Source organism: Solanum pennellii, chromosome 2 (assembly GCF_001406875.1).
Source record: "Solanum pennellii chromosome 2, SPENNV200".
Classification (NCBI taxonomy): Eukaryota; Viridiplantae; Streptophyta; class Magnoliopsida; order Solanales; family Solanaceae; genus Solanum; species Solanum pennellii.
This window is the reverse complement of record NC_028638.1, coordinates 41,962,129-41,977,007: the sequence shown is the minus strand read 5'-3', so window position 1 is coordinate 41,977,007 and position 14,879 is coordinate 41,962,129. Positions and strand designations below refer to the sequence as shown.

The following is a 14,879-nucleotide window of genomic DNA, read 5'->3' as shown; positions in this document are numbered from 1 at the left end:
ATTTATAGGTAAAAAGAATAGGTTCCAAAACGTTGTTCAGAATCCACACGACCTTTAATGAAAGTTTGCAACCTTTCAAATGGTACTGACTGTTCCTGAAAGTTGCAACCTTTCAGAACAGTCATGGCGGGAATTTTAAATAAAATGGGAAAGTTCAAATAAAACGGGTCGCGCGCAAATCCGGGTCGGGTCGGGTTAATCAACTAAAAAATTGAAACGTTTCGGTTAAATATTTTAACTTAAAACGTCAACTAATTGATTGAAAACATTTTTGGCCTTTTAATTTAATTTAATTAATTAAATAAATAATTAAATAATTAAAATAACCTTTGTCCAAAAATTAATCCCTCGATCATTTGCCAAAGCCAAAGCCAAAGCCGTAGCCCAGCGACAATGACGGCACGAGGGGGTCCCTCTTTCCAATTCTTTTAACAATTAGGAGTGTTTCTATATTTACACTCTCCTATTTTACTTTTCACCACCGATGAGGGACAAATGTCTTACATAAAATGACTTTTCAAGTTCTCAATTTTTCAAGTTCCTCTTTTTTTTTCCTTTTATTTCCCATCAATTCTTGCAACATACCCAACAGGAGTGAGAGGGAAGGAGGAGAATGAGGAATATTAAGATGATGTGTGTTTTGTCTGCATGCGTTAGTAGAATAGATATTTTACTAGGTACATATTTATGTTTGTACACCAAAAAAAGAAGTGAAAGAACACAAAGTTGAGGTCCTGGTCTTATCTTCATGTAACTTCTCTTCTCTTCTCTTTTGATGCATTTCATTCAATCTTGCACTTACCAAAACCCCAAGTTATTGTTTTCTTGAATTTTGAACTCTACTTTCTTTGCTTTTCATTCATTCATAGTTTCTTGAGCTCTGCAGCAGAAAAAAGTTTACATTTTTTTATGTGTTTGGACTCTGTTAGCTGGACTGAGAACTTAGATTGAGTAATTAAGTCACTGAAATTAAAATTGGAATGGTTTGTCTCTTATGTAGGAGTTACCACTTTTGTCATTCACCCTCATGTACTGCCTGAGTTTCAACATTTCCATCAACTAAGTAACAATTTCCTCAGAAATACACCATGAAATGTTAATTAGACTGATTACTGAATCACAGCCCCTTCTTTATGTGAGTATCTTCTCCACAGCTTAAGAATACTGGTGAGGTACTTGGTACCTGTTGTTGGTGGTAGGTGATAAGCACTTAGGCTATCAAATTTTTAATATTTTTGACAACCTTATAGGAACTTGCTAGGAATTAGTTTATGTTTGATTTGTAGCCATTGCATTGCATCATGTAGCAACAAAATCAGTCATGTGCTGTCTTGTTTCTGATATCAAGCATGTGTTAGCTTGTGCTGACGAATTGTAACATTCTCTAAGGTCTGTTCATGCGTCCTGTGATGCATTTTGGAGCATAGGACTAAACAATTTTTCATCTGCTGAGCTGCTATTGTAGGTTGGTCTCTAAATGTCCGCTGAATCATATCCTTTTTGAACCAAGAATCAGTAGAGGCGGATTCAGATGGAAAGCAAGTGCCTCCAATGAAGTTCCTGTTGAGAAGTGGAAGCAAGATAGCATTTTCATTGATAGACGCGGCAGATTTAGACACTTTGATCACAAAAAAGTTTCACGGAAAAGATGTAGGTTGATGTATAATGGCTATAGTTACATATATGTATTTCTGCATCCTGATGTCAAATTCATGACTATTTTACAGGTGGTTCTTTAAGGGGCAGAGGATGGAAATATGGATCTGGTTTTGTTGATGGTATATTCCCAGTTCTAAGCCCAATTGCTCAGCAAATTCTAACTTTTATAAAGACGGAAAAAGATCCAGAGAGGATTTGGTCTTCCTTGGATACTCTACGTCCCACCAATCACACCTGGGATGATCTAATCAATGTAGCAGTTCAACTTCGACTCAACAAACAATGGGATCTGATCATACTGGTAAAGATCTTGTGTCTATCGCGCCATTTATTCATATTCTGTCATTGTTCAATTGTCTGTGTCCACATATTTATCTCTCAGATTGTCGTAGGATAAGGTTGTATGACTACTCAATTGTCAATAGGATAAGTGTGCTAACTATCCAATCATTCCAGCGTACAAGATGGAGCCTCGTTTAAATAAGTAATACTCCTTTGCAGATGTGTGAATGGATACTATGCAGGAGTTCCTTTCAGGCAGATGTGATTTGCTACAATTTGCTCATAGAAGCTTATGGGCAGAGTTCACTTGTTAAGAAGGCAGAATCTACTTACCTGGCACTTGTTGATGCTCGATGTGTCCCGACTGAAGATACTTATGCACTTCTCCTGAAATCTTATTCGAAATGTAGGATGATAGAAAAGGCTGAAGCTGTCTTCTCTGAGATGCGGAAGAATGGCCTTCCTTCAAGTATGTTTTCTTGTTTTTCTATTTCCTGTTGTACATACTATAGAATCAAATGGCATCATAATCACAATGCTATGTTAGTGGAAACTTATAACTACTTTCTCTTCGGCCTATGTAAGCTCAATCTCAGCACCTTTTGGGTCTAAACCATGTACGATGTACAAAAAGAACAAGCCTATTGCTCTTGTGTAAACTATATTTCTTACAGGTTTCACCAAAAGCTAAACGATACGAAAACTTGTATTGCCCAGTCACTTAGTGGTGACTGTAGGTATTCTGTTTTGCTAGACTTGTTAGCTGCCTTTACAGTTCTCATAGGTGACTGAAGAAAGGTTCACTATTCTGCCCACACAGACGGAAACAGATGATAAATAGAAGTTAGTTGGATCGACCTTTTATGCAGTCCATATACTTTTTAAGACTCAGCAGAATATGATCTTTCAGCCATCTGCAGGTGCTCTTGTATATAATGCTTATATTGATGGGTTAATGAAGGGAAGGAATTCGCAAAAAGCATTGGCAATCTTTGATAGGATGAAGCGTGAAAGCTGCCAACCATCTACTGATACTTATACAATGCTGATCAACTTATATGGGAAGGTAATACAAGTAGTTAATTTGACTCTTTATATGCGAGTACTTCAAAATAATTCCTGGTGGAATCAAGCTGATAAATTTGCTTTATGGACAGTTCATGTGCTAACTCAAGATTTCTATGATGATGTTGCTCCATCTATCTGTCCTTGTGTCTCAGTTGATTGAACAACTTATTCAATATGCAGGAAAATAAGTCCTACATGGCGCTAAAGATGTTCAATGAGATGAAAGCTCAGAAATGTAAACCTAATATATGTACCTACACAGCTCTTGTAAATGCATTTGCGAGAAGTGGCCTATGTGAAAAGGCTGAAGAAGTCTTTGAAGAGCTACAAGAAGCTGGGTTTGAGCCTGACGTTTACACCTATAACGCCTTGATGGAAGCTTACAGGTGAACACCACTAATGTTTCACTGTTGGACTCCTCTTTAACCATAATAATTGTCAAGATAATCACATCAAACGCATCATCCATTCCAGTATAAGCTTTAGATCATTATAGAAGATGTACATCAATCCCTCTTTAACATGTACATTCTTCTGTAGGTCTTTGCAGGGTTATGCTTCCCTCTTCCACTAGTTCTTCTCTTACAGATTTTCTTATCTAAAGGATCTGAATTGATGTTATCGTCTAACAGTCGTGCAGGCTATCCTCAGGGTGCTGCAGAGATCTTTTCTCTCATGCAGCATATGGGCTGTGAACCAGACACAGCTTCATACAATATCATGGTGGATGCCTATGGAAGAGCTGGTCTTCATGAAGGTATTTTTTTTTCTCAATGATAAAAAGGTGTTTCTCTTGCATTTAGTGAACAGAATAGTTTAAGCTCATCTGGACAGCATGATAATTGCAACTTCTGAATGCATATTCATATAACAACCTAAATAAGGGAAGTTTTCAATATGAAACTGATGACAAGTGAAAATGAAAAGTTCAAGAAACAAAGTGCTCTCAACGGTCTCAAGCGATCTGTTTCTGTCGACAACAAGTTTAGTGTCCACGGTCTTGTTCAATCCATATGCATTTATGGAAGTTTCCTTTGTTCCTGACTGTATCTTTTCATTTATCTAAACAATATATACTAGATGCACAAACTGTGTTTGATGAGATGACGCGGCTGGGGATAGCTCCTACGATGAAATCCTACATGTTACTCATATCAGCCTACTCTAGAAACAGTAACGTGTCAAAATGTGAAGAAATCGTGAATCAGATGCAGAAATCAGGAGTGAAACTAGATACCTTTCTTCTTAACAGCATGCTCAACTTGTATGGTCGTCTTGGCCAGTTTGCTAAAATGGAAGAACTCTTGACTGTCATAGAAGCTGGACCATACGTAGCCGATATCAGCACCTACAATATCTTGATCAATGCATATGGACGTTCAGGATTTATCGCGAAAATGGAAGAAGTTTTCCAATCACTTCCTGCTAAGAACCTGCAGCCAGATGTGGTTACATGGACTTCCCGTCTTGGAGCATACTCCAAAAAGAAACAGTACCAAAGATGCTTAGAAATCTTCGAGGAAATGATCGATGAAGGTTGCTATCCAGATGGCGGAACAGCCAAAGTGCTCCTTTCGTCTTGTTCAAGTGAAGATCAGATTGAACAAGTTACAACAGTCATTAGATCAATGCACAAGAATGTGAAGACAGTAGAGTTAGTTTGACATGGCTTGTACAGTTTTCACGACATTGCAATATTTGATGTGAAAGTTAGAACATGGACATACCGGCAAAATCAAAAGTAAAAATTTCAACTTAAAATCCAACTGTATTCGGCTTGATTTCGTTTTTTACATTTTGCAAGCCATGATGATTGATTTGGTTCAGTATTAGGTGAACATTGACCCAAACGGTACTCTTGAACACCATGTTCAATCTTAGGTAAAACAAAGTTAGAAAGGGAAGAGTCTCTCCCCTCCCTCCTGTTTTTTTTTTCCAAAGGGCTAAAGTAGTGGCAGCACCAGTATTAAGAATGTATGTAACAATCAACAACAAAAAACCTAGTCCGACAAGCGAGGTCTAAAAAGAATATAGTATACGCAAATCTAACTCCTACCTGGCGAGGGTAGAGTGTACTCAAACACCCCTGCCAGCAAAGATGTAGAAAGGACAGAGTCTACGCAAACCAAATTTCTACCCTCCCTGCAAAGAGGTAGAGAGGTTGTTTTTGAAAGACTCTCACATCAAATACGCAATACATAAGTAATATGACCATGGCAAATAAAAGGGAACCCATAATATAGCATTCAAAAGCACAGTAAATTACAAGTGAGAAAAATCACAAGACAGACAACTACAGGAAAAATGCTACTGGGAAACAAGTGCAATGCACCAACCTATCACCAAGCTTAAACGCTTGGAAACGAGACAACCCCATGTACTGTTCAACCACATCTTCCAATCATGTTACAATAATCTTCTCGAAATGCATAATTAGTACACGAAATTGTTCATGTACGCCTTACAATCGACTCAATATAAGCAACTATGGGCAGATAAATATAGTACAATACATCAGTGTTAACAAAACACCCAGGGATTATTCATGCTATTGCTGTTTCCTTCTCCCTCCAAGTTGCGAGGACCTCATCAGTTCTAAACCGTTGAGTAAACGTTGATTCCTCCATTGGAGTTGATGCACCATTCGCATACTCTAGGAGACCGGTATAAGCAATCATTGCTCCATTGTCAACGCAGTATCTATCGTCAGTTGCAAACAACTTTCCGCCCCTCTCAGAGCACATAATTTGCATCATCTTTTGCAAGCGCTCATTACATCCTACACCACCAACAATCAACACATCTTTCTTATCGCAATGCGCCATGGCTCGTTCTGTTATCTCTACAAGCATTGCAAACAGAGTTTCCTGCAAAGAGAAACAAAGGTCAGCCGGACTGCACTCGTTACTTTTCAGCTTCTCCTCAGCTGTGGCTTCAATGAAACTCAGTATTCCACTGAAGGAAACGTCCATTCCCTTTACAACATATGGAAGTTCAATGAACTTCTCGCCTTTTTTCGCAAGCTGTTCAATGTTGTACCCAGGGCTAGGATCATTAGACAATGTAAGAACCCTAGCAAACCTATCCAAACAATTACCCACTGCAATATCAATCGTCTCCCCAAAAATCCTATACCGTCCTTCACTATACGCAATAACCTGAGTATTTCCACCACTAACGTATAGCACAACCGGATCAACCGCCCCGGTTACGATCCGACCCATTTCAATGTGCGCAACACAGTGGTTCACCCCAACAATAGGTTTCTTCCATAGCTGAGATAGAACACGTACAACCACTGCCGAAACCTGCAGTGGAGCACCCATCCCAGGGCCTTTTGTGTAGCAGAGACAGTCAATTTCATCGGGAGTTACTCCGGCGGTTTCTAGAGCGGATTTTACTAACGGTAAGATGTGTTGGTGGTGATGCTGGGCGGTTTCACGGGGGAGAAAACCTTGGCCTGGCGGCGTTATGTAGGTGTGTCGTGGATTAGAAAGAATTGTGCCGTCGATTGCTACTACGCCGACGCCAATTTTGTTGGCGGAACCCTCGAACCCTAAGGCTATCAATTTCTTATCCTTCATTGCCGCCGCCGTCAGAGGATTAGGGTTTAGCAGTCAAATGAGCAGTGACGATAAGGGTTTGGTCTCTCTTCTCCCAGAAAATTGGACTTGTTTAGGGGACGAGGCCTAATACTTTTCCTATATTACACTTAAACACCTCTAGACTATAGCTTAATTGCGAATTGACATTTTATATTTTATAATCAACAACATATGTGGTGAATTTCTACAAGTGGAGTCTCTCGGTATTCGGTTTGAGATTCTCAAATTTTGAGTTTGTTAATATCATTGGTAGTTAAAAGTAAATATCAAAATATCAAATTTTTAAAATTTGATTTGGTAATTTGATAATCGGCAAATTAAGTTTCGATTTTGTGCGATACTCGATTATACCGTATTGAAGTTGTAGCTGATTGTCTTATGAAGTTAATACTATTTTTCCAATTAATTTTCTTTTTAATTTGGAGACATGATATAATAGAAGATCAACAAGCAAGAAGACATCAAAAGAAGCAATTTGATTCAATTAAAAGACATATGTATGTTTATTCTTTTACTTTCTCATTGAACTTGTACTAATCATATATTTATATAAAAGAGAACTTTAGGCCCGCCTACGTGGCGCCACCACAAGCAAGAATTTCCTTTCAAAATTATTTATTTTCAAAATTAGCCTTTCTCTTTTATAAAAAGAATGTGACTTTTATGAAAAGTAACGACTTAACTGAAGAGTTGCGACTTTTATGAAAAGTCTGACTTTAATGAAGAGTTGCGACTTCTTTAAAAAATTGTGATTTTTATGAAAAGTTGTGACTTTAATGAAGAATTGCAACTTTATGAAAAGTTGCGACTTTTATGAAAGGTTGTGAACTTTCTTAAGAGTTGCAACTTTTTCAGATAATTGTAACATTTCCGATAAGACACTATAAACATTCGTTCACACTAAACTTTTTTGTTTTAAATAGAGGAATTTCTTCTCATTTTGAAACAACAAAAAATCTGATCGATCTTCTTCTTCTATTTTCGCAAAGTTAAATATTCGTGTATTTTGCTTATGTTGAGTGACTTACTAACACTATTGTTTTTGTATCAATAAGTTGGTGAATAAAATCGTTCCATCCTTAGAGAATGTAATTCTTTAAACTTGTGGTATTGAAGGGGAATAAGGGAACATTATGCATTGGGTGGACTCGATTTTTTCCTTTCTATTTCATTCTATTTTTACGTATACTAGTATGTTTTTTATACTCATTAATTTATGCATATGATATAGATTGTTGTTTTTAGTACATGTTCTAAACTCTATTATTTATGTTTCTGCAAAGTTATTGTATCCAATTATATTGAGCATATACACATATAGTACTTATATTCATTGTGCAGAAAATAATTATTATACTCAGTTCCAAGAATTTATATTTGATATTCTATATTAAATTCTATAACTTAAAGTGCTATATGTAAGCTTACATATTATTTATTTTGACATAGATATGAAATTTCTCATTTATCAATTGAAGAAATTCATTATGTAAGTTCAAAAGTTATAATGGTTTTCATGTTCAAACTTAATTTCTTTTTTTGAATATGTTAACAATGTTTTGAATTTTCTCCACAGACATATATCACAATTGTATAATCTATGCAACATAATTGTGTTCCTTTTCTACGAAACATCTTTGTATATATATTTTTATTTTCTTCTTTATTTTTCTCTTAATGTTGATTAAAGAGCCAATGATTTATTATTTCTTAAATAATGCATTCATTAGAGGTTCTTGAGTTATGTGATAATGACAAATAATCAAATTCATGTTGGAATATTGCTAATATTTTTTTAATAACCTATTTTTCCATTATTTTTAATTTATGATATCACTTAAAAATTATTTGTAAGTTCAATGCAATTATTATTTATGACGGCGCAAAAGCATGACAAATTACCTAATTAATAATAAACATGTTGATAATGACTGTCATTGAGTAAATAATCAAGAAAATATCAAATATCAAATGATTTTAATGTCTAATACCAAATTCAAACCCAAATATCATAATTCTAAAATTTTACTCTCGAATAGCATATTAAATTCCGAGTTATCGAATATCAAATTATCAAAAAATTTGGTTCGATTCAGTAATTTGATTTTTGGTATTTTATGCTCAATTTTAAAGTGCAAAAGTAGTAGATTGTATGCAAATTTTATCACCACCTCGTTAAGATTAAAAGGTTGTTTTAGAAAAGTTCTTAGCTCAACAACAACAACAAATCTAAGTACAGAAAACAAAGTAGAAAATGTAGCAACTAATAAAGGAAGCAATGCAAAACCTATATTAAAATAAAAATAAAAATAAAAATAGTGCGATAAGCAACACACTATACAACAAACAATGATATATATCAAAAGTCTAACCCTTCAAAAAGCAAAAATTACTCTTCACTATCTACTAATCTTTTATCATCGTATGCGACTTTCATATTATATTATTTTAAGGTCATGTAATTCATAAGCTAAAGATATGTCATATTTGCTTAATCACCTCTTTCTAATACTTCTTTGACCTATCACCTATCTCTGTACTTCTCCTCGACTTCAATACTACAACCTAATGATACATTATCTCTCAAAAATTATATATTTTCTAAGAAGAAAAAGGTTAAATACGCAAATGAAATTTCATCAAACTAAATATATTTAAATAATTTGAAAGAAAAGTATATATTAAAAAACTCAAATAAAAAAGACAAGTTCTCATAAACTAAATATTACAAATAAGTTATATATTTAAAGTGCACTAAAGTTTTTTTTTCCATTCGATTTGATGTTCGATATCTATATTAGAATCTAACTAAATTCGATTTTGCATTAAGAAGTAACTAAAGTAATTACAATTATTAGTAAGTATATCTTATTAAATGACTATAGTAATTACAATTATTAATAAGTATATCTTACTAAAAATAGTAAATAATTTGTATTCATTTTCTATATATCTTATTAAAAAGGAAAAAAAAAAACTCCCAATTAATATTTCTCAAAAGAAAATGTATAAACAAAAGGTAGGGAACAGGATATCTCCCATGAGACCCACCTCATGGAATGAGCTACCAACAAAAAATTCCAAGTGACACACTCACCAACTTTGCTAAACAACTTTGTTGACACCTCAACCCACCAGCCACCATTGTCTTCCCTATTTTTATTGCTTCCACTTTCTTCTATAACTCTACTGTACTTTTTATTTTCCATTTTCCCCTAATACATACAATACAAGTGTTGCCACAGCTCTACATCCAAAGCAGATTCTTAAAAGAAAAAATGGCTACAAAGTTGTGGGCTTCAAGGGCTGCTTCATACCTCAGGATCTCAGCATTTCACAGGGCTTTTGCCACTGGTAATGGAGTTATATTATTGTTTCTGGAATTACCCTCTTACCCTTTTGTTCGAATGCTTTGAGTCATGTGGATCTTGGTTATGTAGTAATTTTTTTGTTCAAGATTTTGCTTGATCTGTTATTTTCTTGATTAAAGATCCGATTTTTGGAAGTGGGGTGTGGAGTTTGTGTGGTTTCTTGGATCAGCAGAAGGATTTGTTGGGTTTTTGATAGATTTGTATTTCGTGTTTTTGATTTTGTTACTCTTGTCACCTTTTTTTTTATTTTATTAATATTATGGGGTGTATCCAGGATTTTAGCAAGGTGTTTATTTTGTATGGAGATGATGATTGGGATATATTGCTGTCCCTTGCTTTGTGCATTGTTTTTCTTTTATATAATCAGTGGAAGGATTATTGTGTTGGGGGTTTCTTCTTTATTCTTGGTTATGCAATATGTCACCTTTGGTAGTCTGAAGTGTTTCAAGGTTGTTGTAGAATATTTTTTTTGTGTGTGAGTGTGTGTTTTGAGAAATCCGTAGGGTATTGTGTGTTCTTCAATCTTTCTGCAAATGTTGTTGAGGACTGATTTTTTTTTGTTTTTGCTCTGTGGATCTGTCTTCTTAGATGTATATGTATTTTTTATGATGTGGACTTGCGGGGTTAATTTCTTAGGCGGTGCTCAACTAATAGTTATTATCTCCTCCTTGCTTCCAATTTTCTTCAACAAAGAAAGTCAAAGATAGTAACTATTAGTTGAGTGACTCTCCGCTAAATCAAATCGGAGCTTATGCTTATTTCTGATATATCATCAGTCATGTAGGATTGAAGATGGTAACGCAATGAGGACTAGAGCTCTTTTTAATTTTAATGACTAAATTTTTGGACGTTTTATAATTTGACTAACTTTGGAGAATGGTAGTAACTTGTCACACTGCATCAACAAATTCAGAGTAATTGTTTTCACTTCCATCACTGTATACTGCATCCATGTTTCTACTTGTTTTGTTTGCATTAATGTATTTCAAATAAAAGAAGTTCTAAAGAAGGTATCTATGAAGATAATTTGAATCATGTCCCATCATAATTGTTATTCTGTTCCTTCAAGTGCCGACCTCTCTAGTAGCTGGTTGTGAACTGCAGATTCTCCATGGTTTACAGGAATAGCTGAACAATTTTTTGTAGACTGTAACCATGTGAAATTCTCCAGTCCATGTGAAATTCTCCAGTCACACGCCTTGTATATTTCTCTGTCCTCTATAGTTACATAGCGAAACTAAGGCATCTTGTAGTATGTGTGAGTTTTGTTCATAATATATGTAGAGAACATGCTAAATACCTATTCAGGTGTGTTAGCTTAGCGGACGATCTGGATAGAGTTGGCGAGCTAATTCTGTTGTTATAAGTTAAGTGTTGAGTTTGATTCATATATATTGATTCGGACATGTTTGATCCTTCCAGATATGAGTTGTGGGGAGCCTAGCTTAAAATCTACAGTATCCTTCAGTCCTTGAACCTTAAAAATAAGAAGGCGTCAAGGAAAATGAATTTAATGATAGCCTATTCCGATTGCTACGTGTTGACATTGTCCAATTAAGTTGGACACAAAATGTTGATATGATTTTTTTTATGATAACATATGCTCGAAATATTTATACAATCTAAATAATTATAAAGGTTTATTTCTTTGTGCAAATTATGTTCATAGATGTTGTCAATATCCTGAATTATGCATATGCAAATTTTAGAGTGCTTTTGCTTCATATGGTGTTGCTATTGATTTGTTTGACTTTCTATGTTTTGTCTGAATCCCTGATTATAAAGAGTAAAGTTTTCACAAAGCCATAGAAACACTTAACTCGAAAGTCCCCCTTGCATAATGTAGCCAACAACCTATGGATGACTGGGATGTGCAGTTACGTATTATTATGAATAACACCCTCTCTCCTTTCTGAGGTAAAAAGAAGTAAACAAACAAACAAAAGTAATTTTGACCCAAAAGCAATGTATTTATTTTTTAAAAGAAGGAATGTAACTAGCAAAATTTGAAGCGTTGTCTGAATATGACCCGATGTGACAATGGTTTTGTGTTAAAAATTTTTTGCAGTGCCCAAGGATTTGAAGTACACAGAATCTCATGAGTGGGTTAAAGTTGACGGTAATTCTGCAACAATTGGCATCACTGATCATGCTCAGAAACATCTAGGTGATGTTGTTTACGTTGAATTTCCTGAAGTTGGGTCTTCTGTGGAACAATTTGGCAGTTTTGGTGCTGTTGAAAGTGTCAAGGCTTCCAGCGATATCAATTCTCCTGTTTCAGGGAAGGTGGTGGAATTTAATGAGGAACTGAACAACGGTCCTGCTCTGGTGAGTATCATAGATCTGTGATCCAATGTACAGCCATATAGGTTAGAATAAAATGATGAAACTAGCGTTCTGGTAGATGTTATTGCAATATCACATTTGAATGATCTTTAGTGTTAGTTCTGGGTACTTGCTTCAGGTCAGAGTAAGTAGAATATTTTCCATTATTCTATACCTGAGCCCAAGTAGGTTTTATCTTCAGTCAAATTTAGCTCACGGAGAATCGCCCAAGTACATATAAGTAAAACTACCCATCGATTCCACATTGGTTGGGTGGGACTCTAATAGGGGTGTGCAAAAATCGAACCGACCAATAAACCGAACCGATAAAATGTTATTAGGTTATTGTTATTGGGTTATTGGTTTATTGGGTTTTTAATGGGTTTAGAAAAAATAATTATTGGGTTATTGGGTCGGTTTCGGTTTTCCTATTGGGTTATTGGGTAAACCGATAACCCAATAAGACGATAGTTATTTACTACTTTACCCTTCCTCAATATTAAATATACATAATTTAATACATAAATAGATTCAATATTAGCTTTTCAAGCTATGTGATTTTTTGGTTAGGAAATTGGTGAGAACTTTGTTGATTATCTGGTGGATCAAGCAACTGTTCAAGATTGTCTCATTGAAATATTTTATTTTAGTTTTAATTCTAGTTCGTAATTGTAGGCGATAGCTTTTGCAAGTTTGTGAATGTTGGTAATTTGATCAACATTCAAAGTTTTCTATTATGTTTTGGCGGTAAGTTGGTAACATGTAATTATAACATACGTACTATTATATATTATTTGATCGACATTTTCTTATTGGGTTAACCGAAACCGAACCGATAACCGATAAAACGATAAACCGATAAAAAATTTCTTATTGATTTGTTATTGGGTTAGCATATTTTAAAACCGAAATCCGATAAACCGAACCGATTATATGTAAAACCGAACCGAACCGACCGATGCACACCCCTAGACTCTAACCTTCGCAAACATGTGTATATGTTTTTGTTGTCTACATTGGTGTGATCATCTCTATCATGCATTCCTCCTCATATATGTAGTGCTGGTCTAGTATGAGAAGAAGATGCACTTACTTGTGTGTACATCAATAGTGCGTCACAAGCTTTCTTAGCCCTATAAACTGATATTGGGTCCAAATGATCTTTTCCAAGAATTTCTTCAGTTGATTGTAAGTTGGGAATGTATAAGGTCCAAAATGACTGAAATTGATAATGAGGGAGGCGTAGATAGTAGTAGTTGTACACTTGTACTACTGCCATAAAAGTTGAAGTGCAGATTCTCTAGTCTGCAGAGACTACACTAATAGGTCTAAGCTCTATGAACTTCTAAAATCTATTATTAAGCTACTCTACAGGTCCACAAGAGTAGTATCTGGACCTTTTGCTGAATTCAATCATCAAGCATTCTTTATTTTAGTTCAGCTATATGATATTGTTTCGCGTTTCATCTTTACTTGTTCGTGTATGGTACGTGATCAAATGTTCAATTTGTTAAATTTAGATCAATGCAAACTGCTATGAACAAGGATGGATTTTGAAAGTTGAGATGAACAAACCCGACGAGGTCAAAGCATTGATGGACCCTGACCAGTATACCAAGTTTTGTGACGAGGAAGACGCGAAGCACTGATTTGAAACCTCACCAAAGTTGAGCAAGAACACAATTCCCTGCAGGAATTTTTCACAATGCATAAAGAGGCTTTATTCCTAAGCCCCGGAAGCTGGATACTAAGTAGTGCTATTTGGTCTTTGATACAACAACTGTTTACCCCCTGCAGTTCTTCTCTTTCTTTGCAAATAATTCAGTGTTTTTGGATGTTGAACTTCATCTAGGTTAAATTCAAGTTTTTCATCTCTTCTGGCACTGCATTTATAAATTCCTAAACACCCTTCAAATTTTTTTACAAGGCATAGTTGATGTGGTAAAATAATATTGCTCAATCCTCATTATGGCATTAATGTTGAATGGTGCTTTTAACAATGTCAACCTTTAAGCAAGTCGTTGTTTGGCTGCTGGATAGAGTTATGCGAACTCTAGTTATTTATATATTATTTATTCTATCTTGTATTTGGTATAAAAATAAAAAATAGGAAAAATTGTATATAATAATAAACTATCAATTTAAATTAAATGTTATAATCACAGTTTGATTTAATTGTAACTCGTAACAAACTATTGTCATTTGGCTCTCCTTAGGTTATTCGTTTGCCTCTCTCGCTTTCGTTCAAACATAAATATATAAAATGTGTTTGTATAAAGCGAGAGAAAACTGTTTATACATATACGAATATTTATATTTTCGTCTTATACACTTATAATTGTAAAAATATAGATTTTTCCTGTTCGGTTCTCTTTTGTTGTTCTCTTTTTTTCGCTTTGTACAAGCACATATTATACAAATTACAATATATAAGTTTTGAGCAATTTTCATATATAGCAAATATAAAAATTATATTTGTATATTATAACTACAGTTTGTATAATTGCTCATAATAAACTTTATATTTGCCATGGCCTATGAAACATCAAATTGTATAACTCGCTAGCAA

General features: G+C 34.7%; 3 protein-coding genes across 3 annotated transcripts; 2 read left to right on the top strand and 1 right to left on the bottom strand.

Moving 5' to 3' along the window:
• Positions 1–665: 665 nt before the first annotated feature.
• Positions 666–4,790, top strand: LOC107011608 (pentatricopeptide repeat-containing protein At2g35130). Its single transcript, XM_015211178.2, has 8 exons — positions 666–750; positions 1,466–1,650; positions 1,728–1,960; positions 2,161–2,410; positions 2,862–3,007; positions 3,190–3,395; positions 3,642–3,766; positions 4,090–4,790. Coding segments are annotated over exons 1-8 (1,731 nt in total). The 5' UTR covers positions 666–748; the 3' UTR covers positions 4,674–4,790.
• Positions 4,791–5,223: 433 nt separating this feature from the next.
• Positions 5,224–6,720, bottom strand: LOC107011854 (probable tRNA N6-adenosine threonylcarbamoyltransferase). Its single transcript, XM_015211521.2, has one exon. The coding sequence runs from the start codon at positions 6,591–6,593 to the stop codon at positions 5,553–5,555; it is 1,041 nt and encodes a 346-aa protein (XP_015067007.1). The 5' UTR covers positions 6,594–6,720; the 3' UTR covers positions 5,224–5,552.
• A 3,000-nt stretch (positions 6,721–9,720) lies between these two features.
• On the top strand, positions 9,721–14,316 carry LOC107009145 (glycine cleavage system H protein 2, mitochondrial). Its single transcript, XM_015208420.2, has 3 exons — positions 9,721–9,968; positions 12,054–12,313; positions 13,831–14,316. The coding sequence occupies exons 1-3, from the start codon at positions 9,893–9,895 to the stop codon at positions 13,957–13,959; spliced, it is 465 nt and encodes a 154-aa protein (XP_015063906.1). The 5' UTR covers positions 9,721–9,892; the 3' UTR covers positions 13,960–14,316.
• The last annotated feature ends 563 nt before the right edge of the window (positions 14,317–14,879 follow it).

Coding starts and splice junctions, on each gene's coding strand:
- LOC107011854 (XM_015211521.2), bottom strand. CDS start 6,593: ATGAAGGATAAGAAATTGATAGCCTTAGGGTTCGAGGGTTCCGCCAAC.
- LOC107009145 (XM_015208420.2), top strand. CDS start 9,893: ATGGCTACAAAGTTGTGGGCTTCAAGGGCTGCTTCATACCTCAGGATC. Junction 9,969..12,053: donor TCACAGGGCTTTTGCCACTG/GTAATGGAGTTA, acceptor AATTTTTTGCAG/TGCCCAAGGATTTGAAGTAC. Junction 12,314..13,830: donor TGAACAACGGTCCTGCTCTG/GTGAGTATCATA, acceptor TGTTAAATTTAG/ATCAATGCAAACTGCTATGA.
- LOC107011608 (XM_015211178.2), top strand. Junction 1,651..1,727: donor AAAAGTTTCACGGAAAAGAT/GTAGGTTGATGT, acceptor ACTATTTTACAG/GTGGTTCTTTAAGGGGCAGA. Junction 3,767..4,089: donor AAGAGCTGGTCTTCATGAAG/GTATTTTTTTTT, acceptor AATATATACTAG/ATGCACAAACTGTGTTTGAT.